General features: G+C 39.7%; 1 protein-coding gene and 1 pseudogene across 1 annotated transcript in view; one reads left to right on the forward strand and one right to left on the reverse strand.

Annotated features, from left to right (window-relative positions):
- Positions 1-533: 533 nt before the first annotated feature.
- Positions 534-1,756, forward strand: LOC123572764 (cofilin-1 pseudogene; annotated as a pseudogene).
- Positions 1,757-10,881: 9,125 nt separating this feature from the next.
- Positions 10,882-20,933, reverse strand: part of C1H1orf185 (chromosome 1 C1orf185 homolog) — a 98,738-nt gene continuing 88,686 nt past the window's right edge. Inside the window, exons 4-5 of the mRNA XM_065518561.1 lie at positions 13,497-13,533; positions 10,882-11,796 (exon numbers count right to left, since the gene is read on the reverse strand). Of these exons, the coding sequence (XP_065374633.1) occupies positions 11,492-11,796; positions 13,497-13,533 (342 nt within the window). The 3' untranslated portion in view covers positions 10,882-11,491. The remainder of the gene's footprint in view (positions 11,797-13,496; positions 13,534-20,933) is intronic.

Genomic DNA, 20,933 nt, shown 5'->3' on the forward strand with positions numbered 1-20,933 from the left:
GTATACATGTATCAAAATACTAAAATACTCTCAAATATGTATAATAATTAGGTATTAATAAATATAATACAAAAATTCCAAGTTTTAGTTTTGGTAATCTTTTCTATTGTTTTTCTAGTATTGATTTATTTCTTCTCTGATCTTTATTTCATTTCTTCTACTAACTTTGGGTTTAGCTTGTTCTTTTTCTAGTTCCTTGAGGTATAACATTAGCGTATTTGAGATCTTTCTTCCGTTTTAATGTAGGTGTTTATTGCTATAATCTTCCCTCTTAGAACTGCTTTCGTTGAATCCCATAATTTTAGGGATATTTTGTTTCTATTTAGTTCTTCTCAAGATATTTTTGTATTTCCATTTTGATTTCTTCTTTGACGCATTGGTTGTTCAGGAGCACATTGTTTAATTTACACATAGTTGTGAATTTTCCAAATTTACTCCTGTTTGTTGATTTCTAGTTTCATGCCATTTTGTCCAGAAAATATACTTGATTTGATTCAAATCCTCTTAAAGATGTTAAGACTTGGTTCAGTTGGGTCCTAGCAGCAGTGTCTTCTTTTTTTTTTTTTTTTTTTTTTTTTTGAGATGGAGTCTCACGCTGTTGCCCAGGCTGGAGTGCAGTGGCGCGATCTCAGCTCACTGCAAGCTCCGCCTCCTGGGTTCACGCCATTCTCCTGCCTCAGCCTCCTGAGTAGCAGGCTCTCCGTGCCCTCTCCTTTTCACTTCCTGAAACATGGCCTCAGTGGTGGCTGGTCTCTGATGGTGTCATCAAGGTGTTCAATGACATGAAAGTGCGTAAGTCTTCAATGCCAGAGGAGGCGAAGAAGCACAAGAAGGCAGGGTTCTTCTGCCTGAGTGAGGACAAGAAGAACATCATCCTGGAGAAGGGCAAGGAAATCCTGGTGGGCGATGTGGGCCAGACTGTCGACAACCCCTACACCACCTTTGTCAGGATGCTGCCAGATAAGGACTGCCGCTACGCCCTCTATGATGCAACCTACAAGACCAAGGAGAGCAAGGAGGAGGACCTGGTGTTTATCTTCTGGGCCCCTGAGTCTGGGCCCCTTAAGAGCAAAATAATCTATGCTAGCTCCAAGGACACCATCAAGAAGAAGCTGACAGGGATCAAGCATGAATTACAAGCAAACTGCTACGAGGAGGTCAAGGACAGCTGCACCCTGGCAGAGAAGCTGGGGGGCAGTGCCGTCATCTCCCTGGAGGGCAAGCCTTTGTGAGCCCCTTCTGACCCCTACCTGGAGCATCTGGCAGCCCCACACTTCCCCTCAGGGGTTGCAGGCTGCCCGCTTCCTGCCAGACTGGAGGGGCTGGGGGGATCCCAGCAGAGGGAGGGCAATCCCTTCACCCCAGTTTCCAAACAAATCCCACACCCCCTGGATTTCCCTCCTCCTTCCTTCCCTGATGGTTCTGGCCTTCCCAAACTGCTTTTGATCTTCTGATTCCTCTTTGGTTGAAGCAGACCAAGTTTTCCCCAGGAACTCCAGTTGTGGAGTGAGCTGTATTTTTTTTTAAACAACATCCCCACTCCCTACCTGTTCCTCCCCCTTCCCATGCTGCCAACTTCTAACCGCAATAGTGACTCTGTGCTTGTCTGTTTAGTTCTGTGCATAAATAGAATGTTGTGGAGATGACCCCTCCCTCTGCCGGCTGGTTTCTCTCACTTTTCCCCTGGTCATTGCTAGTCATGGAAGCAGGGCCAGTGAAGGACCTTCGATTAAAAAAAAAAAAAAAAAAAAAAAAAGACGTTAAGACTTGTTTTGTGGCCAAACATATGATCTTTCTGGAAAATGTTCCATGTGCTGATGAAAAGAATGTGTATTTTGCAGCAGTTGGGTGAAATGGTCTGTAACTGTCAGTTAGGTCTATTTGGTCTAGCGTGTAGCTTAACTTTGTTGATTTTCTGTCTGGATGGTCTGTTCATTACTGAGAGTGGGGTACTGAAATCACGTACTGTTACTGTACTGAAGTCTATCTCTTCCTTTAATTCTATTAACGTTTGCTTTATATACTTGGGTGCTCCAGTACTGGGTGCATAGATATTTATAATTGTTATATACTCTCACTGAATTGAACCCTTTTTATCATTATATAATATCCTTCTTTGTCTCTTTTTACAGTTTTTTGACTTAAAGTCTATTTTGTCAGATTTTAGTATAGCTACCCCTGTTCTCTTTAGTTTCCATTTTCATAGAAATTTTTTTTCCATCTCTTCACTTTCAGTCTATGTGTGTCCTTAAAGCCAAAGTGATTTTCTTGTATGTAGCATATAGTTGAATCTTGTGTTTCTTTTAAATTCATTCAGCCACTCTGTAGAATTTAATCCATTTATATTCAAGGTAATTATTGATAGATAAGGACCTGCTACTGCTGCTTTATTAGTTGTTTTCTGGTTACTTTGGTTTTCTTTTTTTTCTTTTTTGAGACAGTTTCTTGCTCTGTTGCCCAGGCTGGAGTGCAGTGGCATGACCTTGGCTCACTGGAGCCTTGACCTCCTGGGCTCAAGTGATCCTCCTGCCTCAGCCCCTGAGTATCTGGGACTCCAGGTGTGTGCCACTATGCCTGGCTAATGTTTAAATATTTTGTAGAGATAAGGTTTGCCATGTTGCCCAGGCTGGTCTTGAACTCCTGAGCTTAAGGAATTCACCCACCTTTACCTCCCAAAGTGACGAGATTACAGTTGTGAGCTACCGTGCCTGGTGTTTCTGATTACTTCATCGATCTTTTGTTCTCTTCTTTTTCTTTTGCTGTTTTCCTTTGTCACTTGATGATTTTCAATAGTGATATGCTTTGATTCCTTTCTCTTTATCTTTTGTGTATTTGTATAGGTGTTTCTTTGTGAGTACTGTGAGGCTTACATATATCTTATAGTTATAACAAGTTATTTTGAGCTAAAAACAACTTAACTTTGATCACATCTTTAAAACTGTACACTTTTACTCCTTCCTCTCAAATTTTGTTTATGATATTTGTGGAGGTTAAAGCAACTTCATCCTGGATGCTAATCTGCCATGCTGTCTTCTAATTAACCCTTGTTAATCAGAGGAATGCTTCTAAGAGCTCTGCCTTAACTACTGTAAATCCTGGCCTTAAGTCAAAACAACCTTGATCATAAATTTTGCCCTTTTGCAGATTCACATAGCATTCTTGCCTTTCCCTGAGGGGTTTACTTCAATTGTCCTACACATTCCTTCCCTGTGGTATATAAGCCCTGGGTCTGGAGAGTAATGGTGTGGAGATCCACCATTTCATACCATCTCATCTGTGGCTGCTGGGACATGGCTTCTGCTTGTAAGACTCTATTAAATGTTTCTTTCTGAGAAACTGGATATGCCAGTCTCTTTCTTCAGCCTCTCAGCTTCTTTGGAATTTGGGGTAGGTTTGCATATGCCTGCCACTGCAGAACAGTGTCACAATTTACATCTTTTTTTGTTTTGTTTTGTTGTTTTTGAATTTTTTTTTTTTTTTTTTAGATATAGGGTCTCACTGTGTTGCCCAGGCTAGTCTCAAATGCTGGCCTCAAGCAATCCTCCTACCTTGGCCTCCAAAAGTGCTAGGATTACAGATGTGAGCCACCATACCCAGACTACATCTTTTAAAATTGTGTATTTAGTAACAAATTATTTTAGCTATAGTTTTTTTAATACTTCTGTCTTTTAACTTTTATAGTATAACTAAAAAATGGTTTACATACCACTGTTATAGTACTAGAGTATTCTGAACTTGACTATATATTTACTATTGAGTTTTTTTCTCTCATATGTTTTCTTTTTCTTTCTTTCTTTCTTCTTCTTCTTCTTCTTCTTTTTTTTTTTTTTGATGGAGTTTTGCTCTGTTGCCCAGGCTAGAGTATAGTGGTGTGATCTTGGCTCACTGCAACTTCTGCCTCCCAGATTCAAATGATTTTCCTGCCTCAGCCTCCCAAGTAGCTGGGATTACAGGCGCACCTCCACGCCTAGCTAATTTTTGTATTTTTAGTGGGAACAGCATTTCACCATGTTGGCCAAGCTGGTCTCAAACTCCCGACTTCAGGTGGTTCACCCGCCTTGGCCTCCCAAAGAGCTGGGATTACAAGTATGAGTGCCCAGACCATATGTTTTCATTTTGTTAACAAGCATCCTTTGTTTTAACTCAAATAACTCCATTTAGCAATTCTTTTAAGGCTGGTCTAGTGGTGATAAATTCCCTCAGCTTTTCTTTGTCTAGGAAAGTTTTACGTTTCCTTTATTTCTGAAGGATAGCTTTGCTGGTTATAGTATTCACGGCCAGATGTTGTTTCTTTCAGCACCTTGAATGTATCAATCCCCTCCCTCCTGGCTTGCAAGTCTATGCTGAGAAGTCTGTTAGCCTTATGGAGTTTCCCTTGTATAAGTTTATTTTCTTTTGCTAGTTTCAGAATTCTCTGTAATTCTTGACAATTTGACTGTACTATTCCTCAGCGTATTCTTCTTTGGGTTTATCTTTCTTGGGGTTCTTTGAGCTTCATGAATCCAGATGCTCATCTCCTTCCCAAGATTTGGGGAGTTTCAGACAGGCCTCTTTCTCCTTCTTGGATTCTCAAAATCTGTGCATTCATACACTTGAGGGTGTCTCTGAGGTTCCCGATGCTTTCTTCATTCCTTTTGTTGTTGTTATTCCTCTAATTGGTTAATATTGAACGTCCTGTCTTTGAGTTTTCTAACTGTTTATTCTGCATGTTTGAGTCTGCTATTGAAGCTCTCTATTACACTTTTCTTTATTGTATCCTTCAGCTCCTGGAATTGTTAGGTTCCTTTTTCATGGTTACTATTTCTTTATTAAAGTCTCATTTTGTAATGTTTTCCTAATTTTATTTAGTTGTATAACTGAATTTTCTTACATCTCATTATGCTCATTTAATTATTTTGAATTCTCTTTCAGGCAATTTGTAGATCTTCATTCATTTCAGTTCAGTTGCTGGAGCTTTATTAGCTTCTTTTGGTGGTGTTATGTGTGCCTGATTCTTCATTATCCATATAGTTTGCTTTGGTGTCTGCATTTGAAGGCAAAAGCACCAGTTCTAGTCTTTATAGATTGGTTTCAGTAGGTTAAGAACTTCTCCTATTAGGCTCTCAAATTAATAAGATTGCCTCTGGGATCATGGTCAAATGGGGTTGGAGCTGGGTCACATGGTTGCTTCTGTGTCTGCAGTGAGGCTGCAGATGGCAGGCCTGTTACCAGGAGCTCTAGTGGGTATGGATCCTTTCTGGGTCCCTGAGGATATTAGAATGTCTCTAGGACCTTATTCCACAGGGCTTGTGCTGGGATGAAGATCCACTTCAGGGTTTACAGACAGTGGGCCTGATGCTAGGTGTACAGCCATGTATGGCTTCCTCTGTGTCCCTGGGAAACTTCCTGCTGGGTCACTTACTAGGTCTCTTGGCAGGCAGTACTATCCTGGTCCACGGCTGAGAGAGAACAGAATGAAGTCACAGGGGTATTTCAGTGTCCACAGCCAGACAGAGGTCAGCAAGCCTTTTCCACAGACTCAGACAGGCACATCTCTCTCTGGGTTCCTGTGCCATAAGCAGTACCAATCTCTGACCATTATTGGGAGGTGCTGGAGCCAAGTGTCACCACTATTTCAGAGTCTCCTGTGGAACTGAGGTTGGCAAAGTGGCTCTGGGGACTCAGGTGGGTATGTCTCCTTCTGGGACCCTATGCCACTTCTGATTTCTGACCACTGCTGAGAGGGGCTACAGTCAAGTTTCAGAGCCATTTGTGTACACGGTGGGGACTGAGGTCAGCAGGTCTGTCATCCTGAAGCATAAATAGGTGTGACTCCTCCAAGGTCCCTGGGTTAATGGGTCTAGTAGCAGGACTAGGGCCAAACATGACTCAGAGCTGAGTCAATAGGGAAAATGGGTCATTTCCAGATGGGCCAACAAGGGCGATTCTGCCCTCTCAAAAGGTCCTCTTTAGGCCGGGTGCAGTTGCTCATACCTGTAATCTCAGCACTTTGGGAGGCTTGCTTGAGCCCAGGAATTCAAGACCAGCCTAGAAACAAAGGGAGACCCTGTCTCTACAAAAAAATAAAAAAATTAGCTGGTCATGGTGGAACACATCATAGTCTAGCTACTTAAGAGGCTGAGATAGGAGGATTGCTTGAACCCAGGAGTTTGAGGCTGCAGTGAGCTGTGATCATGCCACTGCACTCCAGCCTGGGTAGCAGAGTGAGACTCTGTCTCAAAGAAAAAAAAGAAAAGGCCCTCTTGGTCTTGGGCTGCATCAGCGTTTCACAAACTCCTATCTGGATCTCAAAGCTTAACAAAGGCACTTTTGTCTGTGGATGCCTATTAAATTACTGTTGCTGTGGAGGGATATCTTGTCAACATCACTCTGCTATTGTTTTTATTTGGAGGTTTTAAGTATGGTTAAAGTGTAAATAAGGTTGGGTACAGTGACTCACACTTGTAATCCCAGCACTTTGGGAGGCCAAGGCTGGTGGATCACCTGAGGTCAGGAGTTCAAGACCAGCCTGGCCAACATGGTGAAACCCTATCTCTTCTAAAAATACAACAATTAGCCAGGTGTGGTGGCCTGTGCCTGTAATCTCAGCTACTTGGGAGTCTGAGGCAGGAGAAACACTTGAACCTGGGATGTGGAGGTTGCAGTGAGCCGAGATCGTGCCACTCTACTCTAGCCTGGGCAGCAGAGTAAGACTCCATCTCAAAAAAAAAAAAAAAAAAGTAAGTGAATGCTAAATTGATAATGGGTAGACTGTGGTTTGTACTGTATTAACTTAGTTAAGCTAGAATTATATTCCTCAGAATCTTTTTCTATGTATACTTCTTGGCTGAAGATGGCCTAAAGAGGAATTTGTGCAATATTTGGAAAGCAGAATCTAAGCAGAGGCCATTATTCTGTGAAGGTAATCTGCTCAGATGTGGAAACACACTATAGAGAGGCCAGTGGATTCCAGTTTGTCCTCACTCCTCTGCCCTATTTCCAGTTCTTTTCAGAGTGCAGTTCTCCCTCTCAACTGCTGATCCTGTGGGCAAACAGTGGCCCTGGGTCTGCCACCAGATGCTTGGCAGCACAGTCAAAGGCAGTTGCAAGCTGGGTGCAGTGACGTGCTCCTGTGGTCCCAGCTACTTGGGAGGCTGAGGCAGGTTGCTTGAGTCCAGGAATTAAATTGTAACCCAAGTAGAATAGTGTGACTCTGTCTCAATAAAATAAAATAAAATGAAAATAAAATAGGCTGGACGCAGTGGCTCACACCTGTAATCCCAGCACTTTGGGAGGCTGAGGCAGGTGGCTCATGAGGTCAGGAGTTTGAGAACAGCCTGGCCAAGATGGTGAAACCCCATCTCTACTAAAAATACAAAAAAAATTATCCGGGCGTGGTGGCTGGTGCCTGTAATCCCAGCTATGTGGGAGGCTGAGGCAAAGAATTGCTTGTACCCAGGAGGTGGAGGTTGCAGTGAGCCAAGACCGTGCCACTGCACTCCAGCCTGGGCGACAGCGAGACTCCATCTCAAAAAATAGAAATAAAATAAATAAATAAAAATAAAATACATTTTTAAATGTTATCCCATATTTCCAGGCTAGGAAACATGGAACTACGTTGTACACCCAAAGGCAGTTGCTGCTGAGGCACAGCTTCCTGTAGATATTCCTACAAGCCTTTCCTCTACAGTCTTACTGTGGCAGTTGGACAAAGTGGTTTCTCTAGTTATTCACTTTTAAAAAAAGTTTTACTTTTTATTTTTATTTGTTTATTTATTTTCAAAAGATCTCTTGGTCAGAGTTTCAGATTACCTTGCTGGTGACTCCTCTGATTCTCCAATTTCTCTCCCTAAACTTCACTTCCTTGGCTCCTCTTACAATTGTGTAAGATATAATAATTCCAGTAATAAATCTCTTACCCCAATCCTGAAAGTAGTTCTTCCCTCACTGAACCCTGACTGGTAGAAATAGGGAAAGTCCTGATGGAATTTGAACCTGTTACACCTGTTCCTGAGACCCAGTTACAACCTTGTACTTCCTACATTTAATTGTTCAAACATTATTTGGATTCTGTTTACGAAACAAAACTTTTCTCCTCAAGCCAATTCGAGTTGCTTTTCAGGTATATGTAATCAAAAAATCTGTAATTAATACCCCATGTCAGTGTCAATTGTGGGTCTCTTACATGCCTGCATGTCTGTGAGCAGAAACAGACTGCCTATGTTCCAAATTATCTTTTCAAGGATGTTCATATAGTGAACAACCCTGGAAGAGAGAGACAGTGGCTCCCTCTGGTACAAAGGGCATGTATGCATTACCGTCCATTTGAAAATATTTGGTTCCCTAAACTCCTTCTTGTAATGCAACCCACTGTTGGTGCAGGCATTATCTTGACCCTCTTTCACACCAGCCTGCAGGAACTGCGGGCCCAGGAAATAATGCAAAAGGATGTAAAAAATGATGATACTCTGATTACTGTTATTGCTATGAACAATAAGCTGCCCCTTGTTTCTAACCCAAAAGACATAAAACTGTTGCAGGATACCTTGTCAGCTTGCATAAAGAGTGAAATCTCAGATCCTTTATAGTTCTTGAAAATGAGATTACTCTAGACTGGCATAATTTCATAAGTATTGTTCACAGGACTTTTCAAATAGAACAGTGTATAGACCTATGATATGGAGTAAGATTTTAATAAATGAGTAAATGTGTTAAGTTTTTAAGAAATACATTCCATTTATGGCCTGGTGTGGTGACTCACACCTGTAATCCCAGCACTTTGGGAGGCCGAGGTGGGTGGATCACTTGAGGTCAGGAGTTCAAGACCAGCCTGGCCAACATGGTGAAACCCAGTCTCTATTAAAAATACAAAAATTAGCTGGATGTGTTGGCACATGTCTGTAGTCCCAGCTACTCAGGAGGCGGAGGCAGGAGAATTGCTTGAACCCAGGAGGCGGAGGTTGCAATGAGCCGAGATCGCGCCATTGCACTGCAGCCTGGGTGACACAGTGAGACTCTGTCTCAAAAAAAAAAAAAAAAAAAAAAAGGAAAAGAAAAAAGAAAGAAATTCAATTTATTATATTATTATGGAATAACAATTACTTTATATGCATAAATCTATTTATAATTTGTAATATAAACAAGAATTTGGTCAGGCAGGATGCTTTGATTATAGTAATAGAAACAAAGGTCTTTCTAGTTTATGCCAAAAGGGGGATTTCTTATAAAATTACAAGGATACCTTAACAAAGCAAAGAACAACAGCTGAAGCGAGGCCTTAGAGACTGTGGCCAGTAATACAAATCGAATCTTGCTAGCTTAAGCAAAAAGGAGATTTTATAATTAGGATACAAGAATACCCTACCAAGCCAAGAGTAGGCGTTATAGCCATACTTCATGAAGGGCTGGGACAAGGGAAGAGAGCATTGTTAGAAAGTCAGAAATCACACTCTTCTAATCTCTCGTCTCCAGTTTTCACTTTGCAAATGTTTCATTGCCCCCTCACTGCATATTTGGTGTTTTTGTTTTTTTTCCCTTCCTAAGCCACATGGTAGGAATGGCAACCCATAACTCCCCAGTTTGTATTTCCTCTATTCCAGAGAAGAGTCAGATGAAAGCCAGAATCTCTTACCTCCAACCCCAAATTCCTAGGGAAGTTTTAGGACATCATCAAAATTAGAAATAACTCCCTTCTCTGGGATTGGAAGTAAAACAGAAGTTTCAGGACACCAAGAGACAGAGGACAATTACAATTTTTGTTTTTACTGCCTCTTATAGAGCTTGAACTTACTTAGATTTTGGTGAGGATAGCTGTAGATGTGCTGGAACCCACAGCACACTGTGTGAAAATGACCAGGTGCTTCAAAAGAGAGAGCAGTTCTAACTCCTTTTACGATTGCCCTTGGAATAGGAATGACAGGCCTGGGTAATGCTATAAACGTATTTGAGGGAGAGTTCTTTGCATTTATTGTAGGAGGTATGATTTATCTCTCAGGAAGGTATGAATAGGTCTTAGTATGGGTAATTTAAGCACAAAAGCTAATATGCTTGTTAATGAGTCATTTTTTCCCAAGGGGAAGAAAAATATTAATTACATGGAGAATGTTTAGGAAGAAAAAGAAAAGAAAAGATTACATAGTAAGTGTCAGACATCCCTCAGAACTGTAAATAGAAATTTGACCAAGGGTCTTATAGACTGGAGAGAAACTCTAAATCATCTAGCGTGAGTGAGGTGCCTGTAAGCATTTTTATCATAGTAGGGTGAGGGTGAGGAACATTCTGAGAAATAGAGATAGGAAAGGAAAAAGAAAATTATTTTCTGAATTCTTTGTTTATTTTGAGGCAGGGTCTTACTTTGTTGCCCAGGCTGCTGGAGTGCAGTGGCATATTCTCCACTCATTGCAGCCTCAACCTTCAAGGGGTCAAATGGTCCTCCCACCTTAGCCTCCCAAGTAGCTGGGACTACAGGCATGTGCAACCACACCAGGCTAATTTTTGCATTTTCTGAAGAGACAGGGTCTCACTATGTTGTCCAGTCTGGTCTCAAAGTCCTGGGCTCAAGCAATCTGCCCACCTCAGCCTCCTAAACTGCTGGGACTACAGGCATGAGCCACTGTGCCTGGTCTATTTTCTGGATTCAGCATTTCAAGCTATCTTACAGGAGCAAAATTATACTGCTTACTAAAAGCATAACATGGTAATATTTGAATTATAAGTAATTTATGTGTTTTAAATTCAGAAAAACTAATATATTCCACCCAGCCCTACCCACATCGAAATAAAACTGAAAACATCAAAAGTATAAGGAAGTGCTGTGGATATTTTATTCAAAAATATATATTTTTTCTGGCCAGGCGTGGTGGCTCATGCCTGTAATCCCAGCACTTTGGGAGGCCGAGGCAGGTGAATCACTTGAGGTCAGGAGTTCTAGACTAGCCTGGCCAACATGGTGAAACCTCATCTCTACTAAAAATACAAAAATTAGCTGGGTGTCGTGGTAGGCGCCTGTAATCCCAGCTACTCAGGAGGCTGAAGCAGGAGAATTGCTTGAACCCTGGAAGCAGAGGTTGCAGATCACGCCACTGCACTCTAGCCTGGGCAATAGAGCGAGACTCAGTCTCAAAGAAAAAAGTATATATTATTTTTGTGCTGAAAAATTTTAAATATTTTTCTCTTATTTGTTGACATACACTCATTTTACTTAATACGTCTTTGGATGAGAGTTAAGCTTAATGTTCATGACATCACTCTAGTTCTTCCTAATTTTGTTTCTAGAAATAAGAACCAGTAAGGGAAGTAGAGCCACTCTATTGTAAAGAAGAAAAAAAGTAATATTAGTATGGACATGTTAAGAGACTCAGAAGCTGATAATTCAGTTTCAACTTTACCCGATTTCAGTGTATACAAGGTTTCAAAAGAAAAAAGTCATTCCGTATTATGTGGAAAGTTTTGTATTTCAACCTCTGTGTTTCTTCATGAACATTTTCCCTTAATGTGGTCATCTTTTTGATCATCATAAAGTGTCATTCAGTACATTTTCAGCACCCTCTTCTAATGAAATGGTTGACAGGTATGCAAATACTTTTTCCATTAGAGGTTCCCCGAGAGAAGGCATTGGAGAGTTCCTTTTCACTAGAGAATCATCAGAAAACCAGTCATCAGCTGCTTCTACACTTCGGCTGTAATAAGACTCAGATGGCAATGTTGATAAGCTTAATGTAACATTGCTGCGATTTGTTGCAGAGCTGGTCTCTGAGGGATCACAAATGACACTTTTTGTTGCAAGGCGGGATTCATCTTTAGAATGGTCTTTAATTGCTGTAAAAACATAGATTTACTATGAATATTATATATTCATGAGCCAACTCTTAATTATAAGGACAATGTCAGAATGGGCAGGATAATGCTATAAAGAAATAGTTGCTATCATCATCCACACAGTGTTATATGTAATTAGGAATTAGCAATATTTTCATGATAATCAAGAATAGAAAAGACTATTCTAAATGAAATCAACCTGCTTAAACAGAAAAAGACTAATTAGGCTAGAAATGTTTCAAAATGTTCCTTAAAATCAGAAAAGACTGATTGCCTTGTTTTAAAAATAAATTTTAACAATACTGGTATAATTAATAAACTATCATTTATTGCTTACTCAATCTGTGTAAATATTGCATTACAAATTCAACTTTCTGAGAAAGAAATAATTATTTATGATATTAGAAATAACTACTACAGTAATCTTTAAAACTCAAAACCAAGTAAAAACCATTTGTAAGATACATGGTTTCTACTTGGAGCAAAGGATTTTATAACTAATTTGTTTCATTTTAAAATAAGGACAACTCAACATCAAAAAAGAAAAGTACATGCCTCCTTAGGCATGTATTAGAAAATACTTGGTCTGCATTGGGAAGGGTGTATGAATTGGCTTTATACCAATAATAGTAACAAACCTTCCTGTAGAGACTTTCAATTTACAAAGCATTTTGATAAACTTCTATGTCTTATTTATACTCTCAATAATTCTTCAAGGTAGTTACTGTTAGCACCACTTCATGAAAATAATAAACAGACTTAGATAAATGACCCATTACAGATCAGATACAAAATAGATTTTAGCCTAGATTCTCATTCTTTGTCTCATGCTTTTCCCATTATAATATTTAGGCTGCACATTTGCCATTAAGATATGCTGTTTTAGAAAATACAATATCTATAAAATATTCTATAATACCTTTTATAACACTTCACATATTAACTTTTCTTTTTAAAAAACTTCTGTATAAGGCCATTCTTGCAAACATATCTTTTTTTTTTTTCTTTGAGACAGAGTCTTGCTCTGTCACCCAGGCTGGAGTGCATTGGCATAGTCTTGACTCGCTGCAACCTCCGCCTCCCGGGTTCAAGCGATTCTCCTGACCCAGCCTCCCAAGTAGCTGGGATTACAGGCCTGCACCACCACACCCAGCTAATTTTTGTATTTTTAGTAGAGACAGAGTTTCACCGTATTGGCCAGGCTAGTCTTGAACTCCTGGCCTTAAGTGATCTGCCCACCTCGGCCTCCCAAAGTGCTGGGATTACAGGCATGAGCCACCACGCCCGGTCTAAACATATTAACTTTTGTATTTTCTACATTTTTAAAGCTCTGTAAAATATCTTGTTATCTTTTATATTCAGCATCTCTAAACTTATGTAGGAGGTAATGTTTTGAGGTACTAAGATGTGATATGCAATATCTTTTTATCCTCAAGCATTACTGTTAGACATTGACTATGGTAACTTTGGGTACAAATAAGAGATAAAAATTAAAACCTCACATTTTAGTTTAAGATATGATATTGCAAGTTTCATTTTTTCTAAAAAATTTATGCCCTTTTACATAATAATAATGCTTCCCTTACATTTCATACCATTAAGATACTTAAATGACATTTAGGATAACCTCTTGATTCTTCAAGATGTGAATTGCTAAAGTTCATTAAGATTTCTTCTAATAAATTATTGAGAAAAAATACCTTTTATATGTGCTGCTTCCTTTTTTCTTTGCTCCTCCTACATTAAAAAAAGTTATTTGTATTTTAAAATCAGAGTAGTTTTTATATAACTTCTTTCATATATTTTATATAAGAGTAACACATTTTGACATTATAATTTTTTAATGGAAAATGTTTCTTTCCACAGTAAGAATTTCTTTCACCAAAATATATTGAGAGAAAAGAAAAAGTTGAAGTATCATCTGAAATGAATTTGGATTGGTCCAAAGAGGCGGTCTTCAGGATAAGGAATAACAGGTCAAATAGGATTCGTTCTCTCCATCCTCAGCAACTTGGTCAGAACTAGAGGAGGCTAAAAAATAATTAGAATCCCTAGACTTGTTTAATGAACTAACAGCAATAATAACAAAAAAGTGAATTCTGGTTGAAGGTCTTTATAGAAATAGGAATATTATTTTTATTTTTTTAGAGACAGAGACTTGCTCTGTCACCCAGTCTGGAGTGCAGTGGCATGATCATAGCTCACTGCAGCCTCGAACTCCTGGGCTCAAGCGATCTTCCTGTCACAGCCTCCTGAGTAGCTGGACTACAGGTGCGCGCCACCATGCCTGGCTTGGGAATATTTTTTTTATCACAAATAAAACATTGTTTAAACAATATATTCCAGATATGTTCTGGGAATTGTAGTGGTGTAGTAGTTCTCAAACTTTAGGGCATTAGAATTACCTGATGTGCATGTTAAAATTCTGATTCTTGATTATAATATCAGACTCTTCTGAAACAGATTCTCTAGAAATGGGGTTGGGAATATGCATTGTAACACATTTTGCAAGTGATTCTAATTCAGGTTTTTCTTAGATCACTAGATAAACAATAGGCTAAAGCATAGAGCGTTTGGGATGGAGTGAGTGAAGATGAAGCTGGAGACACTTCATGTCTTATGTTGTGGGAGAAAATGTGTCAGTGCTCTGTGCTGATCTGCATTTGCCTGTCTCCCAAAAAAGCTTATTTGGGATACTTATATTCATTTTATTAGAATAAACCTCTTTTTTTTTTTGAGACAGGATCTCATTCTGTCACCCAGGCTGGGGTGCAGTGGCATGATCACAGCTCACTGCAGCCTCAAGTTCCTGGGCCCAAGTGATCTTCCTGCCTCAGCCTCCTGAGTAGCTGGAACAACAGGTGCATGCCCACCATGTCTGGTTAATTTTTTAAATTTTTTGTACAGGTGGGGTCTCACTTTGTTGCCCAGGCTGGTCTCAAACTCCTAGCTCAAGTGATTCTCCCACCGTAGCCTCCCAAAGTGCTGGGAATTACAGGCATGAGCCGCTGCACCCAACCAGCATTTTTTACAAAGCCAACTTTAATTCTTTGTCACTTTCACCTTTTATTAACAAATGCCAGTATGGGCTTCCTGACCTTACCTTGTCTAGATTTAAGACCAATTCATTCTGTGACTCCTGTATAAATTACTTTAGAATATTCCTTCTCAGAGTTTGATGTGCTGACAGATTACCCTGGGAGCTTGTTAAAATGCAGATTCTGACTCGGTAGGTCTGGGTTGGAGTATAAGAGTCTGCACTTCTAATAGGCTCACCTAGGTAATGTTGATATTGCTGATCTGGGAACCAAATACTAAGGCCCTAGACTGATTAAAATTCTACCCAAAATAAGGGAATGACAAATGGGCATTCTTATATACTGCTACATGTACACAGGTAGAATTTTTTCTAGTGAAACTTAATAAACCCACTTCTAGAAATTTATTATGCCAAGTCAATAATTTAGGTTTTGTATAAACATTCAGCTACCAGAATATTCACCCAACACTGTTTTTTAAAACCTGCAATTTCAAATCCCAAGCATATGGCTGGGTGCAGTGGCTCACGCCTGTAATCCTAGCACTTTGGGAGGCCATGATGGGTGGATCCCTTGAGCCCAGGAGTTAGAGACCAGCCTGGGCAACATAATAAAACCCCATCTCTACAAAAATACAAAAATTAGCCGGGCATGATGGTGCATGCCTGTAGAGCCAGCTACTCTGGGGGTTGAGGCGCAAGGATCTCTTGAGCCCAGAAAGTCATGTCTGCAGTGAGCCATGATCGTGCCACTACATTCCAGCCTGGGTGACAAAGCAGGGCCTTGTCTCAAAATAATTAATTAATTAATTAATTATTAAAAAATCCCAAGAGTAAGGAAATAGCTAAATGCATTATGATACATAGATATTAATACAATGTATATTCTTTCAACTGTTAAAAATGATGCTATATATCAGTAGTTACGAAAAATTCAGAAAATGGTGGGAATGTATCAAAAAGACAGAAGAACAATCTTGAAGCCGTACCTACTAACTAGATTTGGGAAAATTTGGGCATCTAAATAATAGTAGTGATGGATTATAATCTACTGAATGAAATAGAAATCCACAAATCCATAGTGGTAATAAAACGACAGAGAAGGGACAGCTGCTTCCTTACATTCACAGAATGCTAAATGACAATTGTGGATGGGAATGGCAGAGCTGGAAAATCACCATTTTGCTACAGTTTAGTTAAGATTTACTCAGGCACAAATAATTTTTATAGCTAGAGAGTAAAGTTTGACAAAGAGAAGGATATCTGTGTGGTTTCAAAGTGTCTTCACACAGGTCGTTTATTTATCACAAAGGTAAAATATAGGAATAATACAGTGTGGCAAAAACAAAAAACAAACATCTTGATTGTGCGATCAATCTATAATCTCTAATTAATAATACTCAGGAGTGAGGCTGGCACGGTGGCTCACACCTGTAATCCTAGTATTTTGGGAGGCTGAGGCAGGTGGATTACCTGAGGCCAGGAGTTTTGAGACCAGCCTGGCCAACACGGTGAAGCCCCATCTCTACTAAAAATACAAAAATTAGCCAGGCATGATGGTGCACACCTGTAATCCCAGCTACTTGGGAGGCTGAGGCATGAGAATCTGGGAGGTGGAGGTTGCAGTGAGCCTAGATTGCACCATGCCACTCTAGCCTGGGCCACAGAGTGACTCTGCCTAAAAACAAAAATAAAAAAACAAAAAATAATAGCAGGAGTGAACCAGAGAATATCACTATAGCTACCAGGTACATTAAATAAATAATAAGGGCATATTATGAACAACTTTATACCAATAAATTAGACAACTTAGATGGTGTGGAAAATCCCTTGAAAGGCACAAATTACCAAAACTCATTCAAGGAGCGATAGTAACATGAATAGCCCTACATCTACCAAAGAAATTGAATTCATAGCTAAAAACTGTTCCACAGTGGAAACTCTAGATGACTTCACTGGTGAATTATATCAACCATTTGATGAATAATTTATACCAATTCTATAGACAATTGAAAAAGGCAAAAATCCACAGATAAACACTGTATGCCTTCAGATGTGATAAACTAAATCTGATCACAAGGAAAAGCCAAATTGAGGAGCCACCTATTATGTATAAAATAACTGTTGTGGATTGTTCAAAAATGCCAATATCATGAAAGACAAAGAAAGGCTGAGGAATTGTCCCTAAATAAGGAAGACTGAAGAGACATGACAACTAAATGCAAATGTGATTCTGGGCTGGATCCTGTACTAAAGGGAAACAATTCTGTAAAGGACATGATTGGGATAACAGACAAAAATGGAATATGGATTTTAGATTTTATGAAAACATTGAATCAATATTAAATTTCCCCAATTTGAAAACTAAGCTACAAAAATATAAGAGCGTATTTGGGCTGGGCGCAGTGGCTCACACCTGTAATCCCGCACTTGCACTTTGGGAGGCTGAAGCAGGCAGATCACTTGAGGTCTGGAGTTCGAGACCAGACTGGCCAACATGGTGAAACCCTGTCTCTACTAAAAATACAAAAATTAGCTGGGCCTGGTGGCACATGCCTGTAATCACAGCTACTTCAGAGGCTGAGGCAGGAGAATCGCTTGAACCCGGGAGGCGGAGGTTGCAGTGAGCCTAGATTGTGCCACTGCACTCCAGCCTGGGCAACAGAGAGATACTCCGTTTCAAAAGAAAAAAAAAATTATATATATATATATATGAGAGTATTTGAATCAATATTAAATTTCCCTAATTTGAAAACTAAGCTATAATAATATGAGACAGTGTCTTTGTTCTTAGTATGTACACTGAAGTATTAAGGAATGAAGGAAAAGAATATGCATTCTACTTTCAAGTGGTTCAGAAAAAATATACACACACATACACCCATTTGACACAGTTCATAACTCCCACCTCTTAAACACCTTCTTCACTAGGCTTTTGGGACACCTCTTGGTTCTCTTTCTACCACACTGACTAGTGCTCAACCTCTAAAGTTTGGAGTACTTCAGGGCTAATTACAAGTACTTGATTTTTTTTTTTAAGATGGGGTTTCACTGTCTCGTCTAGGCTGGAATGCAGTGGTGCAATCACGGGCTCATGGCAGCCTCAACCTCCTATGCTTAAGCTGATCCTCCCACCTCAGCCTCCCAAGTGGCTAGAACCATACGCATGTGCCTCCACACTCAGCTAATTTTTTTTGGAGGTGTAGAGATGGAGTCTGTCTGTGTTGCCAAGGCTAGTCTTTAACTCTTGGGCTTAAGTGATCCTGCTGTTTTGGCCTCCCAAAGTACGAGGGTTATAGACATGAGCCACCATCCCTGGCCTTATCTCTTCTTAATATCACTGTACACGTCTGTTGAACATAGCAAAACTTCAGTAGAATTCTTCCCATTTCTCTAGTTTTCTAGAGGAAAATTTATTTCCTTTAAATATTTGTGTTCTCTTCTCCATTTCTCCTTACTGAGATATAATAATTTACTTTGGGTGAGTCTGATCACTGATTCCTTTGAATTGGATGGGGCTAACCTATCAAAAGTCTGAGCTCAGAAATAATGCAACTAGAGCAGAAATCAATAAAACAGAAAACAACAAAGAAAATCAATAAAACAAGTATATAGTTCTTTGAAAATATTAATAAAATTGATAAAACTCTAGCCAGAACAATTAGGGGGGAAAAAGGGAGAAAACACAAATAAATATCAGAAGTGAGCAAGAGAATATCTCTACAGGTACCAGATACATTAAATAAGTAATAAAGTAATATCATGAACAACTTTATGCCAATAATTAGACAACTTAGATGAAGTGGAAAATCCCTTGAAAGGCACAAATTACCAAAACTCATTCAAGGAGAGATAGTAACATGAATAGCCCTATGTCTACCAAAGAATTTGCATTCATGGCTAAAAACTGTTCCATAAAGGACACTCTAGATGACTAGTGAATTATACCAACCATGTGGAGAATAAATGATACCGGTTCCACACAATTGAAAAAGGCAAAAATCCACAGATGCAAAGAGCCAAACAAATCACAACCAACATTAAACATAAATAAAGCAATCTAAACCTAAGATACACATTAGAAAAACTGAACAAAAATGAACTATAATTAGACTGCTAGTATTATTTCAGTGGCAACGATGAAAGCCAGAAGGCATATTTTCCCTCTACTAAAAGAAAAGGAGTGTCAACCTATAATCCATTGAAAGAAGGAGAATAAAAAAGGTCATTTTCAGATGACCAAAACCAAGTGAGTTTGGAAACAAAAGATACCCGCTAAAATAAATTCTGAAGGATGTAATTTGCACAAAAAGAAAAGTCATCCCAGAATAACAGTTTTGATGTTGAAGGCATGAAAGACAATGAAAGTGATCAAGTTGTTGGTAAATCTAAGTAAACATTGACTGTATGGTACCTGTATGTAGAAGAGCGCGTTACTGCTGCTAATTATTTGCCATTCTCAGTGAGCTAATTATACTTTTTTTGTATCACTGACATCAAGCTTGACTAAGAAATTTACTTTGGCCAATAAAATATGAGCAGAAGTGACTAGATAGAAGCTTTAAGGGCCAACACTGTGGTTCCACATCTCTCTTCTGTCACAAGGAAAGGATGTTCTAGGATAGAGACTATCCCTTCAGCTTGGATACCAGAATGAAAAGAACATGCCAAGTAGAGCCAATGCTGACCCACAGATGATATGTAATGTGAGAAATAAACCTTTGTTGTTATAACACACTAAGAGTTTGGGTTTGTGTGTTACTGAAGTGTTACTGAGAAAAATACAAAAATGACGATAATGGTTTGTACAAGTTTTAAAAAAATAATGAAAATCTAAGACAACAATAGCAACTCTAGGGGGCACCATTTATATTGTATTTCACCCAAATAATTGTCCTTGTCACACAACACTGTGAAGTAATAGATTTAATAGTTAAATATTTTCCTGCAAGGGCAGTTTAAATCCAAGACTATTTGAGCCTAACAGACATTCAAAAAACAAATAGTTACTCTTTTACAAACTATTCAGAGTATAGAAAAAGAAGAAACCCTCCCCAATCATTTTATGAGCCTAGCATAACCTTGCTACAAAGGTCTGACAGCACAATATAGGAAAGAAGATTTGGCCAGCTGCAGTAACTCATGTCTATAATTCCAGTGCTTTGGGGAGGCCAAGGTGGGAGGGTTATTTGAGGCCAAGCGTTTGAGACCAGCTTAGCCAACATGGTGAAAGCCCGTCTCTACTAAAAATACAAAAATTAGCCAGGTGTGGTGGTGAGCACCTGCAATCCCAGCTATTCGGGAGGCTGAGGTGGGAGTATCTCTTGAGCCCAGGAGTTCGAGGTTATAGTGAGCTATAATCATACCATTCCACAGTAACCTGGTTGGCAACAGTGAGTCTCTGTCTCTGGGAAAAAAAGGAAAAAAAAAAAAAAAAAAAGAAAGAAAGAAAGGAAATTTGAGGCTGATTTCATTCATTTACAGACATGTAAAAAAGTAAGTAAAATATTATCAAATCAAATCATCCACATGTAAAAGAAAAGACATCATGGCCTGAGCGCAGTGGATCATGCCTGTAATCCCAGCACTTTGGGAGGCCAAGACAGGCGGACCACTTGAGGTCAGGAGTTCGAGATCAGCCTGGCCAACATGGTGAAACCCCATCTCTGCTAAAAATACAAAAATTAGCTGGGCATGGGGGCGCACACCTGTAATCCCAGCTGCTTGGGAGGCTGGGACAGGAGACTTGTTTGAACCTGGGAGGAGGAGGTTGCAGTGAGCCGAGATTGCACCACTGCCTGGGCGATAGAGCAAGACTCTGTCTTAAAAAATAAAATTCTGGGCCGGCATGGTGGCTCATGCCTGTAATCCCAGCACTTTGGGAGGTGGAGGCAGGCGGATCGCGAAGTCAGGAGATTGAAAGCATCCTAGCTAATACGGTGAAACCCCATCTCTACCAACAATACAAAAAATTAGCCGGGCGTGATGACCAGCGCCTGTAGTCCCAGCTACTCGGGAGGCTGAGGCAGGAGACTGGCATGAACCTGGGAGGCGGAGCTTGCAGTGAGCCGAGATCGCAGCACTGCACTCCAGCCTGGGT

The sequence above is a fragment of the Macaca fascicularis genome, chromosome 1 (assembly GCF_037993035.2).
Source record: "Macaca fascicularis isolate 582-1 chromosome 1, T2T-MFA8v1.1".
In the NCBI taxonomy this organism is placed as follows: Eukaryota; Metazoa; Chordata; class Mammalia; order Primates; family Cercopithecidae; genus Macaca; species Macaca fascicularis.